Genomic DNA, 20188 nt, shown 5'->3' with positions numbered 1-20188 from the left:
CTAGGAAGTTGACCCCGGCAGAGAGGAACTACGACGTAGGAGATCGAGAATTGCTGGGGGTCAAGACTGCATTGGAGTAGTGGCGGCACTGGCTGGAGAGCTCGCAAGTGCCGTTCGTGGTCTTCACTGACCACAAGAACCTAGAATCCCTGAAGACCGCAAAGCGGTTGAACGCCCACCAGGCCAGGTGGGCCCTGTTCTTCACCCGCTTCCACTTTACTCTGTCCTTCCGCCCAGGCTCCAAGAACAGCAAGCTGGACGCACTCTCACAGATCCACGAGGAGGAGTTGACGGAATCAGAGGCCGCTCCTATCCTGCCAGAGGCGTGCTTCGTGTCCGGCTTCACCTGGGCGGTCGAGTCGCGGGAGAGACGCCGCCACCCGCGGATTGTCCGTCGGACCGCCTTTTCGTCGTTCCATCTCTGCGGGGAGACGTCGTCAACTGGGCCCATACAAACAAAACGGTCTGCCACCCGGGTATGGCAAAAACGCGTTCAGTGGTCGAACAAAGATTCTGGTGGCCCAACCTCAGCAAAGACATGAAGGAATTCGTCAATGCCTGCCCGGTGTGTGCAGCTAATAAGACGTCCCGTTTACGACCGGTGGGTGAGTTGCGGCCTCTGTCCATCCCTTTCCGCCCGTGGTCACACATCGCGTTAGACTTTGTCGCCGGCCTGCCGCCTTCTCAGGGTAACACAGTTGTGCTGTCTGTGGTGGACCGATTCTCCAAGATGGTTCACTTCGTGCCACTTCCGAAGATCCCGTCAGCCAAGCAGACAGCCCAGCTGGTGTTGGACGAGGTCGTCCGCTACCACGGGTCCCCCCGGGACGTCATCTCGGACAGAGGTCCGCAATTCAGCGCCCGCTTCTGGAAGGAATTCTGCACCCTCATTGGCGCTTCGGCCAGTCTAACTCCGGGCCATCATCCGGAGTCTAACGGCCAAACAGAGAGGGTAAATCAGGAATTAGAGACCCGACTTCGATGCTTAGCATCTCGGGACCAGAGCACGTGGAGCCAGCACCTCAAATGGGTTGAGTACGCCCACAACTCCCTACCCTCCGCCTCAACAGGTATGGCTCCACTCCACGTTGTGCATGGCTATCCTCCCTCTCTGTTTCCCTCATTGGCCGCAGACTCCGCGGTACCGTCGGCCCTGGCGGTGGTACGGCGCTGCAAACGGACCAGGGAGGCAGCCCGGTGGATGCTGCTGCGCATGGGCAATTTCTACAAGTCCGCAGCAGACCGCAAGAGGAGAGCCGCACCAGAACTCAGGGTGGGGCCAGCGAGTGTGGCTCTCCACTATCCATCCCGCAAACTTGCTCCCAGGTTCGTTGCTTCGTTCCCGATCACCAAAACCATGAACCCGGTCGCTGTATCACTTAGACTACCCAGGTCGATGAGGGTGCACCCTCCGTTCCACGTTGGAAGACTACGCCCGCATCGTCCTTCGCCGCTGGCTCCTCAGTCAGGCTTACAGGGTTGGTCGGATGAGAGGCGGAGGTCGGTGCACACGGGAATACGATCAGAGATACGGGAGTGCTGGAACGGGGCATGAACCCCAACGTTCTGGCGCCAGACCAGTCGTCCCCATGGTCCTATATACATCGGGGCCAATCATCCAGCATGAGGTGCAGGTGTGTGCCTTCCAATCACCGCGACCGCGCGGGCACCCGCGCACCGAGGGCTGGACCGGCAGGATCATGACAATATGATAGTGTGACTTATCAATCTTTATCTTTTCTTTTTTTAAAACATTTGTGATTTAAGAAAAACACCCCATAAATTCTGCTTCCCTCTACAGTACTGTACTAATGTATGCTGGCATTTTTTTTATTTCTTTTATTTACTTATTTATCTTTTGCTTCATTGGTCCATATTGTTGCACTGGGGATGGCGCATTGCCTTTGCCCGTGATATACAGAACATTGTACTAATGTATGCTGCCGTTTTGTTTTTTTTTTCTCATTGATCCATCTTGCGCCGGGGGATGGTACATTAGTACGTAGCAATCTGGCTGTTTTTTTTTTGGGAGGGAGGGCTCAGAAATCCGCGATGCACTGAATCTGGGATAGGTGATCCGCAATGTACAGAGGGTTTACTGTATAGGTATCTCCATTCATCCATTTTCTTTGCCGCTTATCCTTACAAAGGTCGCGGGAGTGCTGGAGCCAATCCAAGCTGTCAAAGGGCAGGGGTGCAGGGTACACCCTGAACTGGTTGCCAGCCAATCGCAGGGCAAATCAAGACAAACACCCGCACTCACAATCACACCTCGGGGCAATTTAGAGTGTCCAATTAATGTAGCATGTTTTTGGGATCTGGGAGGAAACCGGCGTGCCCGGAGAAAACCCACGCAGGCACGGGGAGAACATACAAACTCCACACAAGTGGGTCTGGGATTGAACCAGGGACCTCAGAACTGTGAGGCCAACGCTTTACTAGCTGAGCCACCGCCTGTACAGGTAACTCTTCCTATAAAATTACATTGTTAAAATTGCTGTACTGGGATGCAGAGACAGAAAAGTTTTTGTTTATATTACGTTCTGGAAGTCATACGTCCGCTGGATCCATAAACTAAGTTCTAAAAAAATATACATGATTAATAGAAATATGGCCGACGACTGCTGAGAGTGTCTGCCTCACAGTTCTGAGGACTGGGTTTCGAATTCCGGCCGAGAGCATCTCAGAGCGGCATCCTTTATCTTATCTGAGTCTTATATGAGTCTGACTCAACATCAGAAATTGATGTTTCCAAGGAATGAATACATCTGCACAGGGTGCCTAAGCCACGCCTACTTAGACACTCTTATGTTGTAACTATATGATCTGCAAGTGAGAACAGACCCTCACATAGAACAGAAGTTGCAAGTCTAATCAGATAGATGGACGCCCAGACAGACAACAGTACATGAGTCCCTGCTTGATTGGACCACCATGGGAGTGTGCACTCTGTAGCGCTGATGGTGGTGTTTTCTCTGTATGAATTCAAGGCCCTGCTACAAAGGTCTTCTGCCTCTGAATCAGTCAGAGGAAACTAAAGAGAAAGAAGCTCTTTTTTTCGTTGCTGGCTCTTTTGTATCTGCATTGGGGCCTCACACCTGGTCCAACTCTCTGCTCTCTCTCCCTTCCAAAAGATTTTAAATCGTGAAAGTGCAGGTCAAGCACAGTGGCTATCATGAGTCATTGATGGTTGAGTGTAGGTAAATATTAAGATAAGTCTGTTTTGAAGGCAGACTAGAATTTTACAGGGCAGGTTGTCTCATCCTTGACCTGCATGGTGCTGTACAGCTAGCGTAGAGCAGGTTAGAAACACTGAACATGATACATACAGTATGTCTAACATCCAAGGAGTTCAATCACAAATATGCTGTTGACAAATAAGGAAAGAAATTAATAATCTACAAAATAACTATTAAATATCGGGCATTTTAAAGAAACAAGAAATCCCATTAAAATAAAGTATATTTACTTTACTGGCTCGAGGACAGTCACATGTTTTTGAACTTTTAGCAGCTTTGATGGAGTTGAAATGAGTAGGTTGATGGAGTTATGACTATCATGCATTTCATGAAACTCACCTCTTTCCAATGAACCTCTTCACCTGTGGAATGGTCCAAACAGGTGTTTTGTTGAGCATTCGTCTACTTTCTCAGTCTTTTGTTGCCTCTGTCCCAACTTTTTTGGAATGTGTTGCAGGCATCAAATCCGAAATATATTATATAGAGAGAATATTTGCAACAAGAAAAAAAAATCCTTCACTTTTAACATTAAATATCTTGTCTTTGAAGTTTCTTCAACTGAACATAGGTTGAAAAGGATTTGCCAATCATTGTATCCTGTTTCTATGTACGTTTTCCACAAAATATCAACTTAATTGTAATTGGTGTTTATAGCATGTCTTTGTATTGGATTGTATTTTTGGAACATACAGTCCAAATAATTTACAGTATATAGAAATTGACAAGTGGGAAGGGCAGGGAAGCTGAAACAATTTACGGTCTGTCATGACTCTGCACCCCCCAGTTTGAAAACCTCTGATTTAGTGTAACAACAGTATAAGTCTTTGTTCCCTGGTCTAATCTTTGAAAGTCTTTCACACCCATTTTATCAATTCAAATGTCTCATAAATGTGTTTTCAACATTCATGAAATGACCCTCTTAACTGCTGCATGTAAATTGATTTATTGTATTTAAAAAAGTGGATTTGAAAATGTTGACCTTTCTGAATCTCTCCATCACCCTAGGGTTCTCTACTCTCCTGCTGGCTACTGCTGTGTCCTCACTCGGAGGTCTGGTTTTCGGTTACGAACTGGGCATCATCTCTGGTGGTCTGCTGCAGCTCAAGGCGGAGTTTGGACTCAGCTGCATCCAGGAGGAGGCGCTGGTCAGCTCCCTGTTGATTGGAGCCCTGCTCGCCTCTCTGGTGGGAGGAGGCTTGATCGACCGTTATGGCTGCAGAAAGTCCATCCTGCTCAGTAATTTCCCAACGTTGACTGGAAGTCTCATCTTGCTTATCAGCTCCTACCAAACCCTGTTGTTTGGCAGGTTCACAGTGGGTTTCGCCATGTGCCAATCTGCCATGTCCTGCTGCATCTTTGTGTCAGAATTGGTAACTCCTGAGCGTAGGGGTTTTTTGGTAATACTGTATGAAGCTGGTATCACTGTGGGCATCCTTGTAGCTTACACCATGAACTACATCTTGTTTGACTTACAAATGGGCTGGAAGTGGATGTTTGGCTTAGCTGTAGTACCAAAATTGATTCAACTTGTCTCTATATGGTTCCTCCCATCGAACGCTGATGTGCAGTGTACAGATATTAATCCTGAAACAGCTCTTATGACTGCCATTGAAACCCAAGACGAAGATTGGCCTAACAGCCGCAACGAAGGCCAGATGGTGCAGTATGATGTTATGTACCTTTTCCAGCGTAAAGATAACATGAGAACCCGCACCATCATCGGCCTAGGACTGGTGCTTTTCCAGCAGTTGACAGGCCAACCGAATGTTCTCTTTTATGCCTCCACCATATTTCACACTGCAGGGCTTCAGAGCAACAGCTCTGCAGTGCTAGCATCAGTTGGTATTTGAATAGTCAAAGTGATAGCCACGCTCATCTCAATGGTGTATTCTGACAAAGTGGGAAGGAGATCTTTGCTCATCAGTGGATGCTTTGTAATGGCTTTTTGTATGATATGCATCAGACTTCTCAGTGGGCATTCCCTAAGAGATTCGATGGGGCCTTGTAGGTCAGAGGACTTTGTTGGCAACAAAACGAGTCAACTTCATTTAGCAGTTGGAAATGACACACCTCTTAACACACTTATTGATGAGGGACGCAAACTCCAAGCTGCTGGTGCAGTAATTGCAAACCAAACAGAAAAACCTCTAAAACCTGCTGTGGAATCTCCTGCCAGCATTCGTGACAAAGTTTTCAACTGGATCATTCTCATCTGCATGATGGCAGTTGTCATTGCATACTCCGTTGGATTTGGACCAAGTTTGTATATTCACCCCGACTATATCCTATATAAGTGGTGTAAACCTTCTCTCTACCTTAAAATTTATAGACAGTGGTGCCTTGAGATACAAGATTTTTGTGTTTGTTCTTTGCATTTGTTCTGTGCCGAATGTCTAATTGAAAACACCCATCTCAAATCATCTTTCCACATGGAATTGAATCTGTTTCCGGCTCCCTTCAAAGAAACAACAAAAATATTTGTAACGTTTTTAATAAGGAAAATAAAACTTTAATGTTGTGCGTAAAGAAAGAAAATATGTAATAATGTGTAATAATTAGATAGATGTACATGATAATTTAATTACCACAAAAGAGCCCAAAACATGTTTGAACAGACCACAGAAAAGGGTAATGTTAACAACCCAGACAATGAATGAATTCATTGGGAAGTATGCGCAATCTGACTTCAAAATGGTGAAGACTTGAGACATTCTCTTAGCTTCCAGATGCTGTGAGGTGTCGCTGGGTACTCTGAAATCCTGCCTCCATCTGTCAAATCAAATATTTCAGTCACAGCTCCCACCTACCTGCGAGAAGAGGAGTGATGCGCATATCACACGCTTTCATCGAGTGAGGGTTTTGTTAGCTGCGATGCGTTGTGAGGAGAAGGACAGGAGATGGCATGGTGCACAACTTGCAGCTTTTGGTGGCCACAGCCGATTATCTTTTCCCCCTTCTCCTCTGACACAAGCGGCTGAAAGACCTATGCTATTGTGTGGGACATTTAACCACTCTCGGACTGGCGTGGAGCTGTGGGCTAGCAGATGGATCCCTTGCAGACGTATGGTGTTTGTGTAGTGGGGATGGAAAGTATACACCCAAACCTTGATGTCTTTAGTCCCGCACACAATACATATCGGGAAAATTTGGAAGGTGAAAAAACCTTTGTGGAGTTTGCAGTTTCTCCCTGTGCCTCCCTGGGTTTCCTATTGGCACTCTGGTTTCCTCCCACATCACAAAAACATGCACTAATACCCGTAGGTATGTATGAATGTAACTGAATGTGCTTTGGACCTAACATTTCTCTGGTGCCGAAACCCGGGAACCCAACAGCTTGACGCCTGGAACGACGCGGGATCAACGAGACCAAGAATCTGGTACCAGTGACCTCCATTGAAGGATCGGTCGCATCGCTGATCCAGCGCCGGACCGGACCGTCGGGTGACGGGTCCCAACGGACAGGGGCCACGGCACTGAGGTAGGATAAAACTTATTTGGTCTCATAGGATGGTTATATGGTATAACTTAACATCTAAAAATAAAATAGAGCGGAAATAAACCCAGATTTAACAAGTAGTAAAATTACGTTAAAATAGGAGACTAAAAGTGGTGTGTGAGGACCGCTCCGATACTTCCTGCCTTTTAAAACTTGTCTCTAGGTGAGACACAGACAGAATAGGTTTCTGTAAAGAGTAAAATAGGTGTAAGTCTCTAGGTGAGACCAAGCAGAATAGGTTTCTGCATACGCGAAGTTTCTAGGTGAAACTAAAATAGAGTAAAATACGTGTAAGTCTCTAGGTGAGACCAAGCAGAATAGGTTTCTGCATACGCGAAGTTTCTAGGTGAAACTAAAATAGAGTAAACGCTGCAGGACGCTGCACAAGTGAGCAGAGGAGGAGGAGGTTCGTGAGCCCCAACCACACCCGTCAAAATTCAGAATTTTCTAAAATAAATCTCGCCTTAGGAGCAACAAAGGACAAAAAATGGGACAAGCAGAGACAAAAGAGGTGGCTGAACCTCCTGATGTGAAATTTATGCAGAGACATCATCCGGGTAGTTGTGAGTATTTGAGAAAATGGGTCAATAAATATGATTTCCGACCCGATCTTAAAGATCCGGAGGAAATTAAGAGGTTAAAAGCATGCATGAAAACTCGATGGGAAGAGAAGGTGAGAAAGGGAAAGAAGACAGGGAAAGTTGAGATGGAATTAAGTAAGTTGAAAATTTGGGAAGACCAGTGTGTTAAAAGGCAGAGAGATATAAAAGAAAAAGAACAGAAAAAAAGAGAGACGAGAAAGACAAACAGGGGGGTTGATTGCTGCCCTTGGCATCAAGCCAGATGAAGAAACAACCGCGCCACAGAGAAGATCAGCAACAGGAAACGCACACCAGCAAGCTGCAAGCGCAAGAGGAAGTGAAACCACCCGAGCAGTGGGCCAGAGCCCAGAAGAAGGCGGGGCTGAAGAGGAAAAAGAAGATTGGAGAGAAGCAACAGATCCTGCAGCCCCTGCATTCTCGCCGATCACCACCAGAGGGGGACGCCGGAGGGCTGATGAGACAAAAGTGAAGATCTACCCCAGCTTATCTGATTGGCAGGAGCAGACCCCAGCAAGGACACAACGCCACCCAGCGGGGCCAAGTGGAACTACAAGTGGAGCTGCAGAGATGTACCCACTGTATGCTGTTGCCAATCCTCATTATGGGATGGATGGAGATAACGAACCCACCATCCTAGTGCCAAGACCATGGACAGCAACTGAATGTTCTGAAGCCTGTACAGGCCTGGGGGATCCAGAGACAGACCCAACCACACACCATGGAGGCCGAGCCCACGCCCTCCACATCAATCTCACTCGCTGCCTTTTGTCAATGTCCACCCACCCAGGAACGGGTACAAAGATGTTAGATGCCAACTTCACCATCCCCTATAACAGGTCAGGATCCCCTCTCGTGGGGTCTAACTGTAGCCAAGTGCGTGATGTTTTACCTTGGCCCCAGGTCAAAGAACCATTGGTGATAAAGGATGTTGCACACCCCCACAACTTCTCTTACTGTTTCATGGGTAATGGTTCCACGAAAGTAGGACAATTGGATTCTCATTCTTGCTTACAGAGTCGTACCTTTTGCAGATACAAAAATGAAACTGCCTTTTTGGCCTGCTCCGCTAATACAACCTGCCAACAAAATTCCAGTCTCTTCTCTGCAGCCAGGACAAAACATTTAGAGGATGAAACCTGGTGTAACACAACGCATACCTGCAAATGTTCTGGTATAGCTCCCACTAAATTGGGCACACGAGTTTTGGCTAACTATTATTTCCTGTGTGGAGATAACATCTATGCCAACCTTCCTTCCAACTGGGGCGGTTTATGTACGGTAGTTGCCTATACCGAGCCAATCATGATTATTCCTGAATCTGCCCTAAATCACCATCCAGTGACCAAATTGTATAGACAGCGTCGTGATGTCCTCTCTGATAGAGGTGTGCCACACAATCAAAGAATTTGGGGTAAAGGCACCACGATTGCTTATGCCTTATTCCCCAGCATGGGGCTCGGTGATATTATGAGAGAAATAACGTACAATCGATTTGCATTCCTTAAATTTTTAAATGCTTCCATTGATATCCAGAACGCCACAAATGAGGAAGTTACTGCCCTTAGACTCACTGTCGTGCAACATAGAATGGTATTGGACATGTCCCTGGCCGCCCAAGGAGGTGTTTGTGCTATAATTGGTGAAGCCTGTTGTACGTACGTTCCAGACAATTCTGGTTCCGGTGGTATCATTGTTCAGAAATTGGGCGAATTGTCAAAATTACGTGATGAGGTCCAGCACTCCATGGCCCAAGAGAACTGGGACTGGTGGTCATGGTTGTCCTCTGGATCATGGACCTCTGTGTTGCTCAAAGCTCTGCTCCCAATACTTGTCATACTGATCACGTTCTGCTGTTTCTGTATGTGCGTCGTACCACTGGCTCGTCGGTGTGTGGAACGAGCGGTGATAGGCGTGGTCCAGGTTCAGTATCATCAGCTGCAGCAGAAGGATGATGTGCACTTTCCTGATCTTTTCCCTGACCCGGACTATGGTGACGACCCGGTATAAATCCTGACTGATTTCCTACTGTCTACGGGTGCGGTACTGAGAACCAAACCCCACCGGTGAGGACATGTGCTAGTAACCTCTGTCCTCCGCTTTCTTTCCCTCTTTATTTAGGTTTACTGTGTTCTCTGACATATTTTATTTGATTCCCTTCTCAGCCAGGCCATGAGGCTGTCGCTCCAAGCGGAGGGCAGGGGAGGAATTTTTCCCTATTAAGAGGGTTTTCGCCTCCCCCTGACTGGGTACCTATGTTGTGCATTATTATGATGTTGTGCTCTCAAACCTGTTATAGGACTGAGCTCAATTGATGTTCCAAAAATCCACAACAGGGGGGAAATGTAAGATAAGCTTACACATTTCACAGAGGCCTGTGAAATGTATCACCTCATGTGTCATAAATCTCTTTTAATAACTCTGTTACTGTGCAAAGATGCGTGTGTGTACTGTTTGTCTATGGAAAGTTTAAGAGCTCAAAGTGACTGCAAATTTATGATAGCTGCATTCTTGTAAGCTTAAGAGCTCAAAGTGACTGCAAATTTATGATAGCTGCATTCTTGTGGGTTTTTGTAACAGGAAGAACTGTGTCTGATCAGAGGACACCCGGCCTTGAGAAGATTAACTGTCTCTGCAAAACAACTTTACTTGTCTTGTGAAACCTGCTTTCCCCCACCCAATGTGTGAAGCTCAATAAAATGTGTGGTTTTGGAAAAGCTCGGAGAGAGTCTTACGTGCGGGCGTGAAGAATATGTTCTTCTCTCCCCGAACTCTCCCTAAACTGCAGTTTGGTAAAAAACAACTCTGCCTCTGTCTCATCATTTTATCCTGGTGCCGGAGCCTCTGGGTCCACATTGAGCGAGAAGTCCATGCTTTGGACCTAACATTCCTAAATAGCAAATGCCATATTTTTAAGAAACATCTTACATGTCTCCTCCTCAAGGAACAAAATATCAGTCATAACACACTTATTGCCTAAATATTTCTGGATCTGGCTGTATTTTCGTCAGCATAGTAACACAGCACTTGTTTGTTTGCTGCAGTGACCTGGCTCCTCCTTACTGAAATATTTCCCACCGCTGTGAGAGGAAGAGCTTTCGCATTCACCAGCTGCTTCAACTGGAGTGCCCACCTCTTGGTTGCTTTCACTTTCCTAGATTTTTCAGTAAGAATTCATATTAATTATGTATTTACTAGAAATAATGTATCTGTCCCTCGAGTGCAGAGTCCAAAGCAAACATGGTGAAGCAGCATTTAGCTATTATGCTTCAAAAAAATCTAATAAGTTGCCAACAGAGGTGATGTCCGTCCCAAGTGTGAGCATTTTTAACTCCAGATTAAAAACTCTTAGGTTTTCTCATGCGTTTTAGAGTACTTCCAGTTTTTAGTTATGTTTCTTACTTTGTAAAATATTTATGTATTTGGATCATTTTAATCATGCAAAGCGCATTGAGTTACCTTGCGTATGAAATGCGCTATACAAATACATTTGCTTTGCTTAACCCGCAATTTACGATATTGTGTTGAAAAGGAGAACAAGGTGCATTAATTGGAGACTAAATTGCCCCTAGGTATGGTGGTGAGTGGGACTGTTGTCTGTCTCCATGTGCCCTGCGATTGGCTGGCAGCCAGTTCAGTGTGTACCCCGCTTCCTGCCTGTTGACAGTTAAGTTACTCCCGCAACCCTCATGAGGATAAATGGCTCAGAAAATTGATGGATAAATGATTTTCCATTCAATGGCAGAATATCTCATAATAATGAACCTGTGCATCCACTTGTTGCCAAACAAACAGAATACCCCCACAACCTAAACAGATCCAGAGTTAGATTTTTTTTTTTTTTTGAGTAATTTCAGATATTACACTGGAGGTATGTATGTATGTGAAACCTTGGGAATGTCTTAAATATCTGCATAAATTTGTCAAAAAAAAGTGGTCTGATCTTCATCTACATCACAAGAATCAAAAGTCTGCTTAAAGCGGGAGGAAGGGGAAAACGTTTTGGGCAAGAATGTGTTTTATGTGACCCCACTAGGCTAAACATGGTATTCAAATTAAGATAGTGCTTTATTGAGCAGAACTATGGGCTGGTTACATGATGGTTTGGGCAATATTCTCGCAAGTTTGAGTTAAAAACAATTCTGCATGGTAAGGAGTGTTTTGCATGTCTACCTTACCATTCTGAGGTTTGTGGTTTGACTCTATACTCCTGTGTTTTCTTTGAGTTCCCCGAGCTTCATCCACATATCAAAAATGCTGAAGGCCATGTTAAGACAAAATGTTGCTGTTGCTTTTTTCCTACACAGTTGTGGTCAAAATAACGGCAGTCCTTATTTCAATGCAATGGATGCACATTATAGACTCTATTTTTGTGAAGGACAAATCTGCGCAGAGCTTTGTGCCAGCCAAAAACTACGATGATAATAAATGTGCCTGATTAATTTATTTCTAAAATGATGTAGTGTTTGATTCCAACTGTTCACATGATTTATGACTACTGTATATCACCCACCACACCTGCAGAGCTCAGAATGTGTCTGAATGTCCCTTAAGTTGAGATGTGGTTTCAGCAGGTGTAAGTTCAGACCAACTTTTTGCCACTAAATTGTCATAAGCGCTCGTGGCACGTGTCAAAGGACACACTTGTTTATGGTTACGCAAAAGAATAATGATATAGCTGTTTTTGTGGTCCTGCGCAGATCTGCCATGTACAATATATTCATCAGCCCTGAAAATGTGTCTTCATTTCTCTTTAGGCTAGTTGATGTATTTTATGGCAAATTATATCTACTTTTATTGTTTTGTTTGTTTTTTCAAGAGTGAGTATATAGGGTCTTTTTGCTGATAAATTAGCTTCACACAGGTGTCAACCAATTATAACAGATAACTTTAAAATGTCTTCGATCACACATTAGCTGAGGATTTGCCATTCTGGCTATTCTCCAATCCATTCTACTGGTAGTTTACCACTTCTTTCTGGTTTTGCTTTCATGTAAAGCAAAGGTGTCAAACTGATTTTTGTCATGGTTTTCCCAAGACAGGGGCCGTTATGACAGAAACTATAATTATCCATCCATCCATTTTCTGAGCTGCTTATCCTCACGAGGGTCACGAGAGTGCTGGAGCAAATTCCAGCTGTCATCGGACAGGAAGCAGGGTACACTCTGAACTGGTTGCCAGCCAATCACAGGGCACACAGAGACAGACAACAGTCGCTTTCACAATCAAACCGAAGGGCAATTTAGAGTTTTCAATTAATGCTTGTTTTGGGATGTGAGAGGAAACCAGAGTGCCCAGAGAAAACCCACGCAAGCATGAGGAGAAGAGAACCCTGGTTCTCAGAACTGTGATGTCAACGCTCTACAGCTGCACCACCATTCTGCCACTATAATTATCCATCCATCCATCCATCCATCCATCCATCCATCCATCCATCCATCCATCCATCCATCCATCCATCCATCCATCTTCTTAGCCACCTATTCTCACAAGGGTTGCGGGGAGTGCTGTAGCCTATCCCAACTGTCAACGGGCAGGAGGCAGGGTACACCCTGAACTGGTTGTCAGCCAATTGCAAGGCACATAGAGACAAACAGCTGCACTCACATTCACACCTTGGGGCAAATTAGAGTGTCCAATTAATTTGCATGTTTTTGGGATGTTGAAAAACAAGTGCCCGGAGAAAACCCGAACCCGCGACCACTGAACTGTGAGATCAACAATTTACATCTGAACCACCGTGCTGCCCACTATAATTATAATGAAAAAATTCATGTGTAAATTATTATTATTAACTAGCTTTGGAATCAGAAAACAACAGTAATGTTTTCATTTTATTTTTATAAATGCTTCCAATAGCTCAATGTGATCATTTAAGATATGACCATTTGAAATCATGGAAGTTGACACACGATTTGCTGTTGTGGGTCACATAAAATCACGTGGTGAGCCATATCTGGTCCCCAGTCCTTTGACACCTGTGATTTAAGGCATTGGAAATTATATTAGACATGTGCTCTATAATTGTCATGGTCCTGCCTGTCCCAGCCCTGGCGGTGTAGGTCCCCTGCACACCTGCGTCTCATCAGTGATAATGAACCCTAGTATATATAGGACCCAGGGGACGGTCTGGCTTTGCCAGATCGTTGCCATCCATGCTTCGTTCCTGCACTTCCTTGTTCCTGATCCTGAACCCTTGTGTACCAACCTCCGCCTTTCCTCCGACCAACTCCGTAAGCTTGACACTCTTGATACTGCTGCTCACACTGACTGACTCTCCCGCATATGACCTTGGAACAAATGATCTTCCTTTAACTGCCTCTCTGCCTACTGAGTCGTGCATTTGGGTCCGCCCTAGCATTCTGGTTATGACTGAACAATCTGGCCCGACATGGACCAGCCGACTCAGAAGCCATCGCCGCTCTCTATAGATCCAAGGCTGACGCCTGGCCGAGCAGGAGATTGCTCTTCAGGTGACCAACCAGAGAATTCTCGAGATCTGTGCCCAATTAGAGCCATGACTAGCTTCTCAGGCTCGTGCCACTAACGGTACGTCGACGGCGCCCGCTACAGTTCCTACCTCAGTCCTCGTCGCTCGGACTACCCCGCCAGTATTAGCGGCTCGGGGCCACACCGCTCTCCCAGCCTGAATGCTTTTCCGGCGAGACAGGGAATGTCAAACCCTTCCTCACCCAGTGCGATCTTCACTTTGAGCTACAGGGTTCCGCCTTCCCGACGGACCGCGCACGAATCGCCTTCATCATATCCCACATGACGGGAAGAGCAGAGGCGTGGGCCACGGCAGAGTGGAGTCGTAACTCCGGAACATGCCACTCCTGGACATCCTTCGTCTGCGCGATGATGCAAGTCTTCCAGTATGCCTCGCTGGAACGCGAAGCAGCAGCGACGTTGATTACGTTACGACAGGGGCAGCATCACGTGGCAGATTATGGTATCAAGTTTCACATCAGAGCAGCTGAAAGTCAATGGAATGAGGATACGCTTCTCGACGCCTTTTTCCAAGGGCTTTCACCGCAGATCCGCAGTCACCTCATTGCAGTGGATCTGCCAACCTCCCTGGATTCACTCGGCGCCCTAGCTCTCAAGATCGACCAGAGGTGAGTGATCCAGGGACAAGTGGACACGCTAGGAGAAGGAGAGCAGGGCACGTCCGCCCCACCGGTTTCCTTTCTGCTGACGCCCATAACCGCGACAGAGCCGATGCAGATTGAGGGGCTCAATGGTCCGGCAGAGGAACGACTGTGACGTCGGCGAGAGGGCCGATGCTTCTACTGTGGACGCCTGGGCCACTTAATACCCCACTGTCCGGTCAGGCCCAAGCGCTCCGCCCTCAAGATCACGACTCCGGTGAGTGTAAATTACACCGCGCCGGGATGGAGCCAAGCACCGCTTAGAGTAACCTTGAGCACAGGGGATCATACTTATTCCGCTACGACCTTTATTGACTCGGGATCGGACGCTAACCTGATTAACCCATGGGTAGTCTAGGCCTTGAGCGCTGTGACCTTTCAGACGCAGCGGTTCCGCAACACATTTGCAGCCAATGGTAAATTCCTTTGCCGAGTAACTCACCGTACACAATCTCTGAGGATGACATTTCCGGATGCTCACACCAAGAAGATAAGTTTCCATGTATTTAACTCGCGGAGCAGCGATGTCATCTTGGGCAGTCCCTGTCTTGAAAGACACAACCCACACATTGACTGGACCACCGGATAAATCAGGGCATGGGGCGAAGAATGCAGTAAGGTGTGTTTTGGGGCTCTAGAAGAGAGGAGTTTACAGATCGCGCCAGTCGACATACAGGAATTGAAGTCCGTACCGGAATTATCAGCAGTGCCGTCCTGATATCAGGACCTCAAGGAAGTTTTTTCAGAGGCAAAGGTCAAATCCCTTCCCCCGCACCCCCCGTATGATTGTGCTATCGAGTTGTTGCCCGGCACCTCACCCCCTCGAGGGAGGCTCTTTTTATTAACAGGACCGGAACACCAAGCCATGAAAGAGTACGTGGAGGAGTCGCTAGTAGTGGCAGGACTCATCCGACCATCATCGTCACCGGCTGGAGCAGGATTCTTCTTTGTCAAAAAGAAGGACACCTCGTTACGGCCCTGTATTGATTACAGGGGCTTAATGACATCACCATCAAGAACAGGTACCCTCTTCCCCTAGTTGCCACCGCATTCGAGCTGCTTCAAGGGGCCCAGATCTTCACCAAGTTGGATTTACGAAATGCGTACCATCTGGTACGCGTCAGAGAAGGGGACGAGTGGAAGACTGCTTTTAATACACTAACAGGCAACTCCGAGTACCTGGTGATGCCGTTTGGCCTGACTAACGCGCCAACTGTGTTTCAGAAATTTATTAATGATGTGGTAAGGGAGAGACTGAACAAGAACGTGTATGTCTACCTCGACGACATTCTGATTATTTCTCCAGACGAACATTCCAACATCGAGCACGTCAGGGAGGTGCTGCAGCAGCTACTACGACATAACCTATATGTCAAGATGGAAAAGTGCAGGTTTCACCGACCTTCCGTCACATTCCTGGGATTCATCTTGGCCGAGGGACAGATTCGCATGGATCCCAGTAAGGTCGACTATGTTCTCCAGTGGCCCTCTCCCACAAATCGTAGGGAGGTGCAGAGATTCATCGGAATTACCAACTTCTCTCGCAAGTTCATCAGGAACTTCAGTTCTGTTGCTGCTCCCTTGCACACCCTCACTTCACCCTGCAATTAATTCGAGTGGGATGTGACCTGCCAGGACGTCTTTGATAGACTTAGGTCGAGTTTCACCACAGCTCAGGTCCTCATCATGCCAGATCCAGAAAGGAAGTTTGTGGTGGAGGTGGATGCATCGGACTCGGGAATGAGAGCAGTACTCTCCCAGAGGTGTGCAAGGGATGGAAGACCTCACCCTTGCGCCTACCTGTCTTCCTGTGGGCGATTGTGAATTATTGGCAGTCAAAACGGCGCTGGAGGAATGGAGACACTGGCTGGAGGGATCCCAAATGCCATTTCTGGTCCTTACGGACCATAAGAACTTGGAGTACCTTCGGACCACCAAGAGACTGAATGCTTGGCAGACCAGGTGGGCACTTTTTTTCCACTCGCTTCCGGTTCAATCTGTCCTTAGGTCCAGGCTGAATGGCAAACCGGACGCACGAACGGAGTCCGTGAGTGTTCCGATACTTCCGGAGGCCTGCTTCGTGTCGGGGTTCACCTGGGAGATCGAGACATGGGTGAAGGGGGCTTTAAGGGACTCTCCGGGCCCAGCCGAATGTCCTCCCTGCCGTTTGTTCGTGGTACCCTTGCTACGAGGAGACGTTATCGATTGAGCCCACACAAACAAGACTGTCTGTCACCCCAGCATGGTGAAGACCCGCTCAGTAGTTGAACAACGGTTTTGGTGGCCAAACCTGGGAAAGGACGTGAGGGATTATGTCAACGCGTGCCTGTCTGTATGGCCAATAAGACCTCTCGCCTGCGACCTATGGGTGAGCTACGGCCACTACCAATTTCCTCTCACCCTGGTCACACATTTCTCTAGACTTCGTTACAGCTCTACCTTGCTCCCAGGGAAACACAGTGGTACTCTCAGTCATCGATCGGTTTTCTAAGATGGTCCACTTTGTACCAGCTCCAAAGATTCCGTCCACCAAGCTGACTGTGCAGCTACTACTAGACAAAGTTGTCCGCTATCATGGCCTGCCAGTGGATGTAGTGTCGGACAGAGGACCGGAATTCGTGTCTCGGTTCTGGAAGGAGTTCTGCACCCTCATCAGGGCAAAAGTAAGCCTCACTTCAGGTCATCACCCAGAGTCCAATGGCCAAACAGAAAGAATAAACACTAGACACTAATATGCATGGGCAGCTCCTACAAATCCGTGGCGGACCTCAAGAGAAGAAGGGCACCAGCGTTCAAGGTGGGACAATGCTTGTGGTTGTCCACAGAGGATCTTCTGCTGCGGACGGAGTCACCCTAGCTAGCTCCCAGGTTCGTGGGTCCCTTTCCCATCACTAAGATCGTTAACCCTGTCGCTGTCCTTGAAACTTCCCAGATCGATAAGTGTTAATCCCACGTTCCATGTAAGCTGGCTTCGACCAACTCGTCCATCGCCATTAGTCCCCCACAATCAAGACCCCCCCCCCACCACATGATTGACGGAGGTCCAGTGTACTCGGTACGCCGGCTTTTATCATCCCGTCGTAGAGGGAGGGGGGTTCAGTACCTGGTGGATTGGGAAGGCAGAAGAACATTCCTAGAATTCTCCCATTTTATTGTTGAGCCTAGACTTCTACGCATCCCATCCTGAGGCTCCTGGGCCGTCTGGACCTGGCCGTTAAGGGAGGGTTACTGTCATGGTCCTGCCAGTCCCAGCCCTGGCGGTGCAGGTCCCCTGCACACCTGCGTCTCATCAGTGATAATGAACCCCAGTATATATAGGACCCAGCAGACAATCTGGCTTTGCCAGATCATTGCCATCCATGCGTCGTTCCCGCACTTCCTCATTCCTGATCCCGAACCCATGTGTACCGACCTCCACCTGTCCTCCAACCAACCCCGTAAACTTGACGCTCTTGATACTGCTCACTCTGACTGACTCTCCGGTATACGACCTTGGAACAAATAAAGATCTTCCTTTAACTGCCTCCCTGTCTACTGAGTCGTGCATTTGGGTCCGCCCTAGCGTTCTGGTTATGACACTAATTATCTGCACTTCTTGGTACGATTTACACTCTGTTTCTGTGAACAACCTCATTTTTTGACAGAGAAATTCATTTATGGCATGCTGGATTCATCCGGCCTATAGAATGACCACCACATAAGAACCTGTTTTTTTCCCCGAAAAGAATTACATCACTCACTGAACTCCAAGCAGCTGTTTCACGGAACATCCATCCATCCATCCATCCATCCATTTCTTAGCCGCTTATCCTCCCGAGAGTTGCGGGAGTGCTGGAGCCTATCCCAGCTGTCCATGGACAGGAGACAGGCTACACCCTGAACTGGTTGCCAGCCAATTTCAGAGCACATGGAGACGCACAACAGTCGCATTCACAATCACATCTAGGGGAAATTTAGAGCGTCCAATTAATGTTGCATGTTTTTGGGATGTGGGACGAAACAGGAGTGCCTGGAGAAAACCCACGCATGCACAGGGAGAACATGCAAACTCCACACAGGCGGGTCTGGGATTGAACCCGGGACCTCAAAACTGTGAGACCAACGCTTTCCAACTGACCCACCGTGCCACCCTTGGAACACTTACCTTTCAATTAATAATTCAGTCATTCACGCTCCTCAATCTGTGTATCATGAATGTTCAAATTGGTGGGTAGATGGAATAGGCTCCAGCACACCTGGTAGGACAAACGATATGAAATTTTTGTAAAATATGTGTATTGACTCATTAAAAGCTGGAAAAAACTAGCTTGTTTGTCTTTGTCACCAGATGCTATAGGTCTGTCTGGGACTTTTCTTATGTATGGGATGACCTCAATAGTGGCTGCAGTTTTCTTCTACTTTATGCTACCAGAAACAAAAGGCAAGACACTGGAGGAGATAGACAAGGAGCTGCGGTTAAACAGGTACTTCTTCAGTTTATACACATTGTTGAATCATATGCCATACTGACACACTGAATGATGTTGTCATGTGCTTTGTTCTAGATTTCACCGTAGATGTGCAAGGGATGGACCATTGTGACTTAGTCCGAGGAAGAAATATATCTTCAGAATACCAAAGAGTTGTCACATAAGCAAATGAATGAACAATCATCTCTTACCAACTGCTTTTAATGATAAACCCACATGCATTTTGTTTTGCTGTTGCACTCTTTCTACCTTTCTTGACTTTAGAAGTATTTTTACATGTTGCAAAAGTAGCAATAAACCAAGTCTGGTCATCTGTTGTGTTGAAACACTGGTCTTTATGGATTAGCTATTTTTTTAATCCCACTCTTTTTTTGTCTGTCTCCCAAGTGTGCCATTTGTGCTGGTACAAAGATGATGTAGGCCACTGACCAGTGTTAATTATTTATTTTTCTAACCAAAAAAAACAAAACAAAGTCAAAGATAGTAAAGCACGTTTAAAAACATAAATCAGCATCAAATTATATTAAACACCCTAACCTGATTCATAAAGTGTATCTGTCTCTAAATTAGAACTTCCAATTACAAAGCCATTTCATGTGAAAGTTTCTCATTTAAAAACTTCAAAAGATTAACAAGGTGAACAAACTGGTGAACACGGTCCAGTACATCAAATGAAAACCATTTTTAATTATAAAGAAGTTTAATTTTTCAACCAGTTTTTTTTTCTTTTTACCACAAGTGAAAAGGTGAGATATGGACAGTTGACATGAATAATTTCTAAAATGACAATATAACCAGGTACCTGATAAATAAAAATGTTTATTTACGGAAATATTTGAAAATACGAGTCTGCTACATGAGGACATAAAAATGTACAGTATACAGTGGCATCGGGAGTCAATAAACACACTGATTTATTTGCATTTTCATATTTACAAACCATGTACACAGCATGGTCACAAACTAACACTTTCAAAATGTGACACAAAAACATGGAGATTTCTACCCTTTTATTTTTTTTACTCCAAATATAAACAGTATTTCACTCAGGCCAAGAATCATGAAAACAAAAGGCTATGACACAGTGTCAACTTGACACATTCGGGGCAGGGCCACAAACACAAATGCAAACCACTCAAATTCCATTGCATAAACACTCCTTTTTGATGAAGCAGGTTTGTGAATCCTGTGTTTGCAGCAGAATATTCTCCAGTGCCTTGTATTACTTGGGATA

At 46.3% G+C, this 20188-nt stretch overlaps 1 protein-coding gene across 1 annotated transcript; it reads left to right on the top strand.

Annotated features, from left to right (window-relative positions):
- Positions 1–471: 471 nt before the first annotated feature.
- Positions 472–19150, top strand: slc2a10 (solute carrier family 2 member 10). The gene is given in 8 exon segments (XM_061831964.1): positions 472–601; positions 689–1030; positions 1134–1326; positions 4245–5498; positions 10379–10500; position 10561; positions 18813–18948; positions 19030–19150. Coding segments are annotated over 8 exon segments (2208 nt in total). The 5' UTR covers positions 472–478; the 3' UTR covers positions 19067–19150.
- Positions 19151–20188: the final 1038 nt, after the last annotated feature.

This window comes from Syngnathoides biaculeatus, chromosome 10, assembly GCF_019802595.1.
Source record: "Syngnathoides biaculeatus isolate LvHL_M chromosome 10, ASM1980259v1, whole genome shotgun sequence".
Lineage (NCBI taxonomy): Eukaryota > Metazoa > Chordata > Actinopteri > Syngnathiformes > Syngnathidae > Syngnathoides > Syngnathoides biaculeatus.
This window is presented reverse-complemented; position numbering and strand designations above follow the sequence as displayed.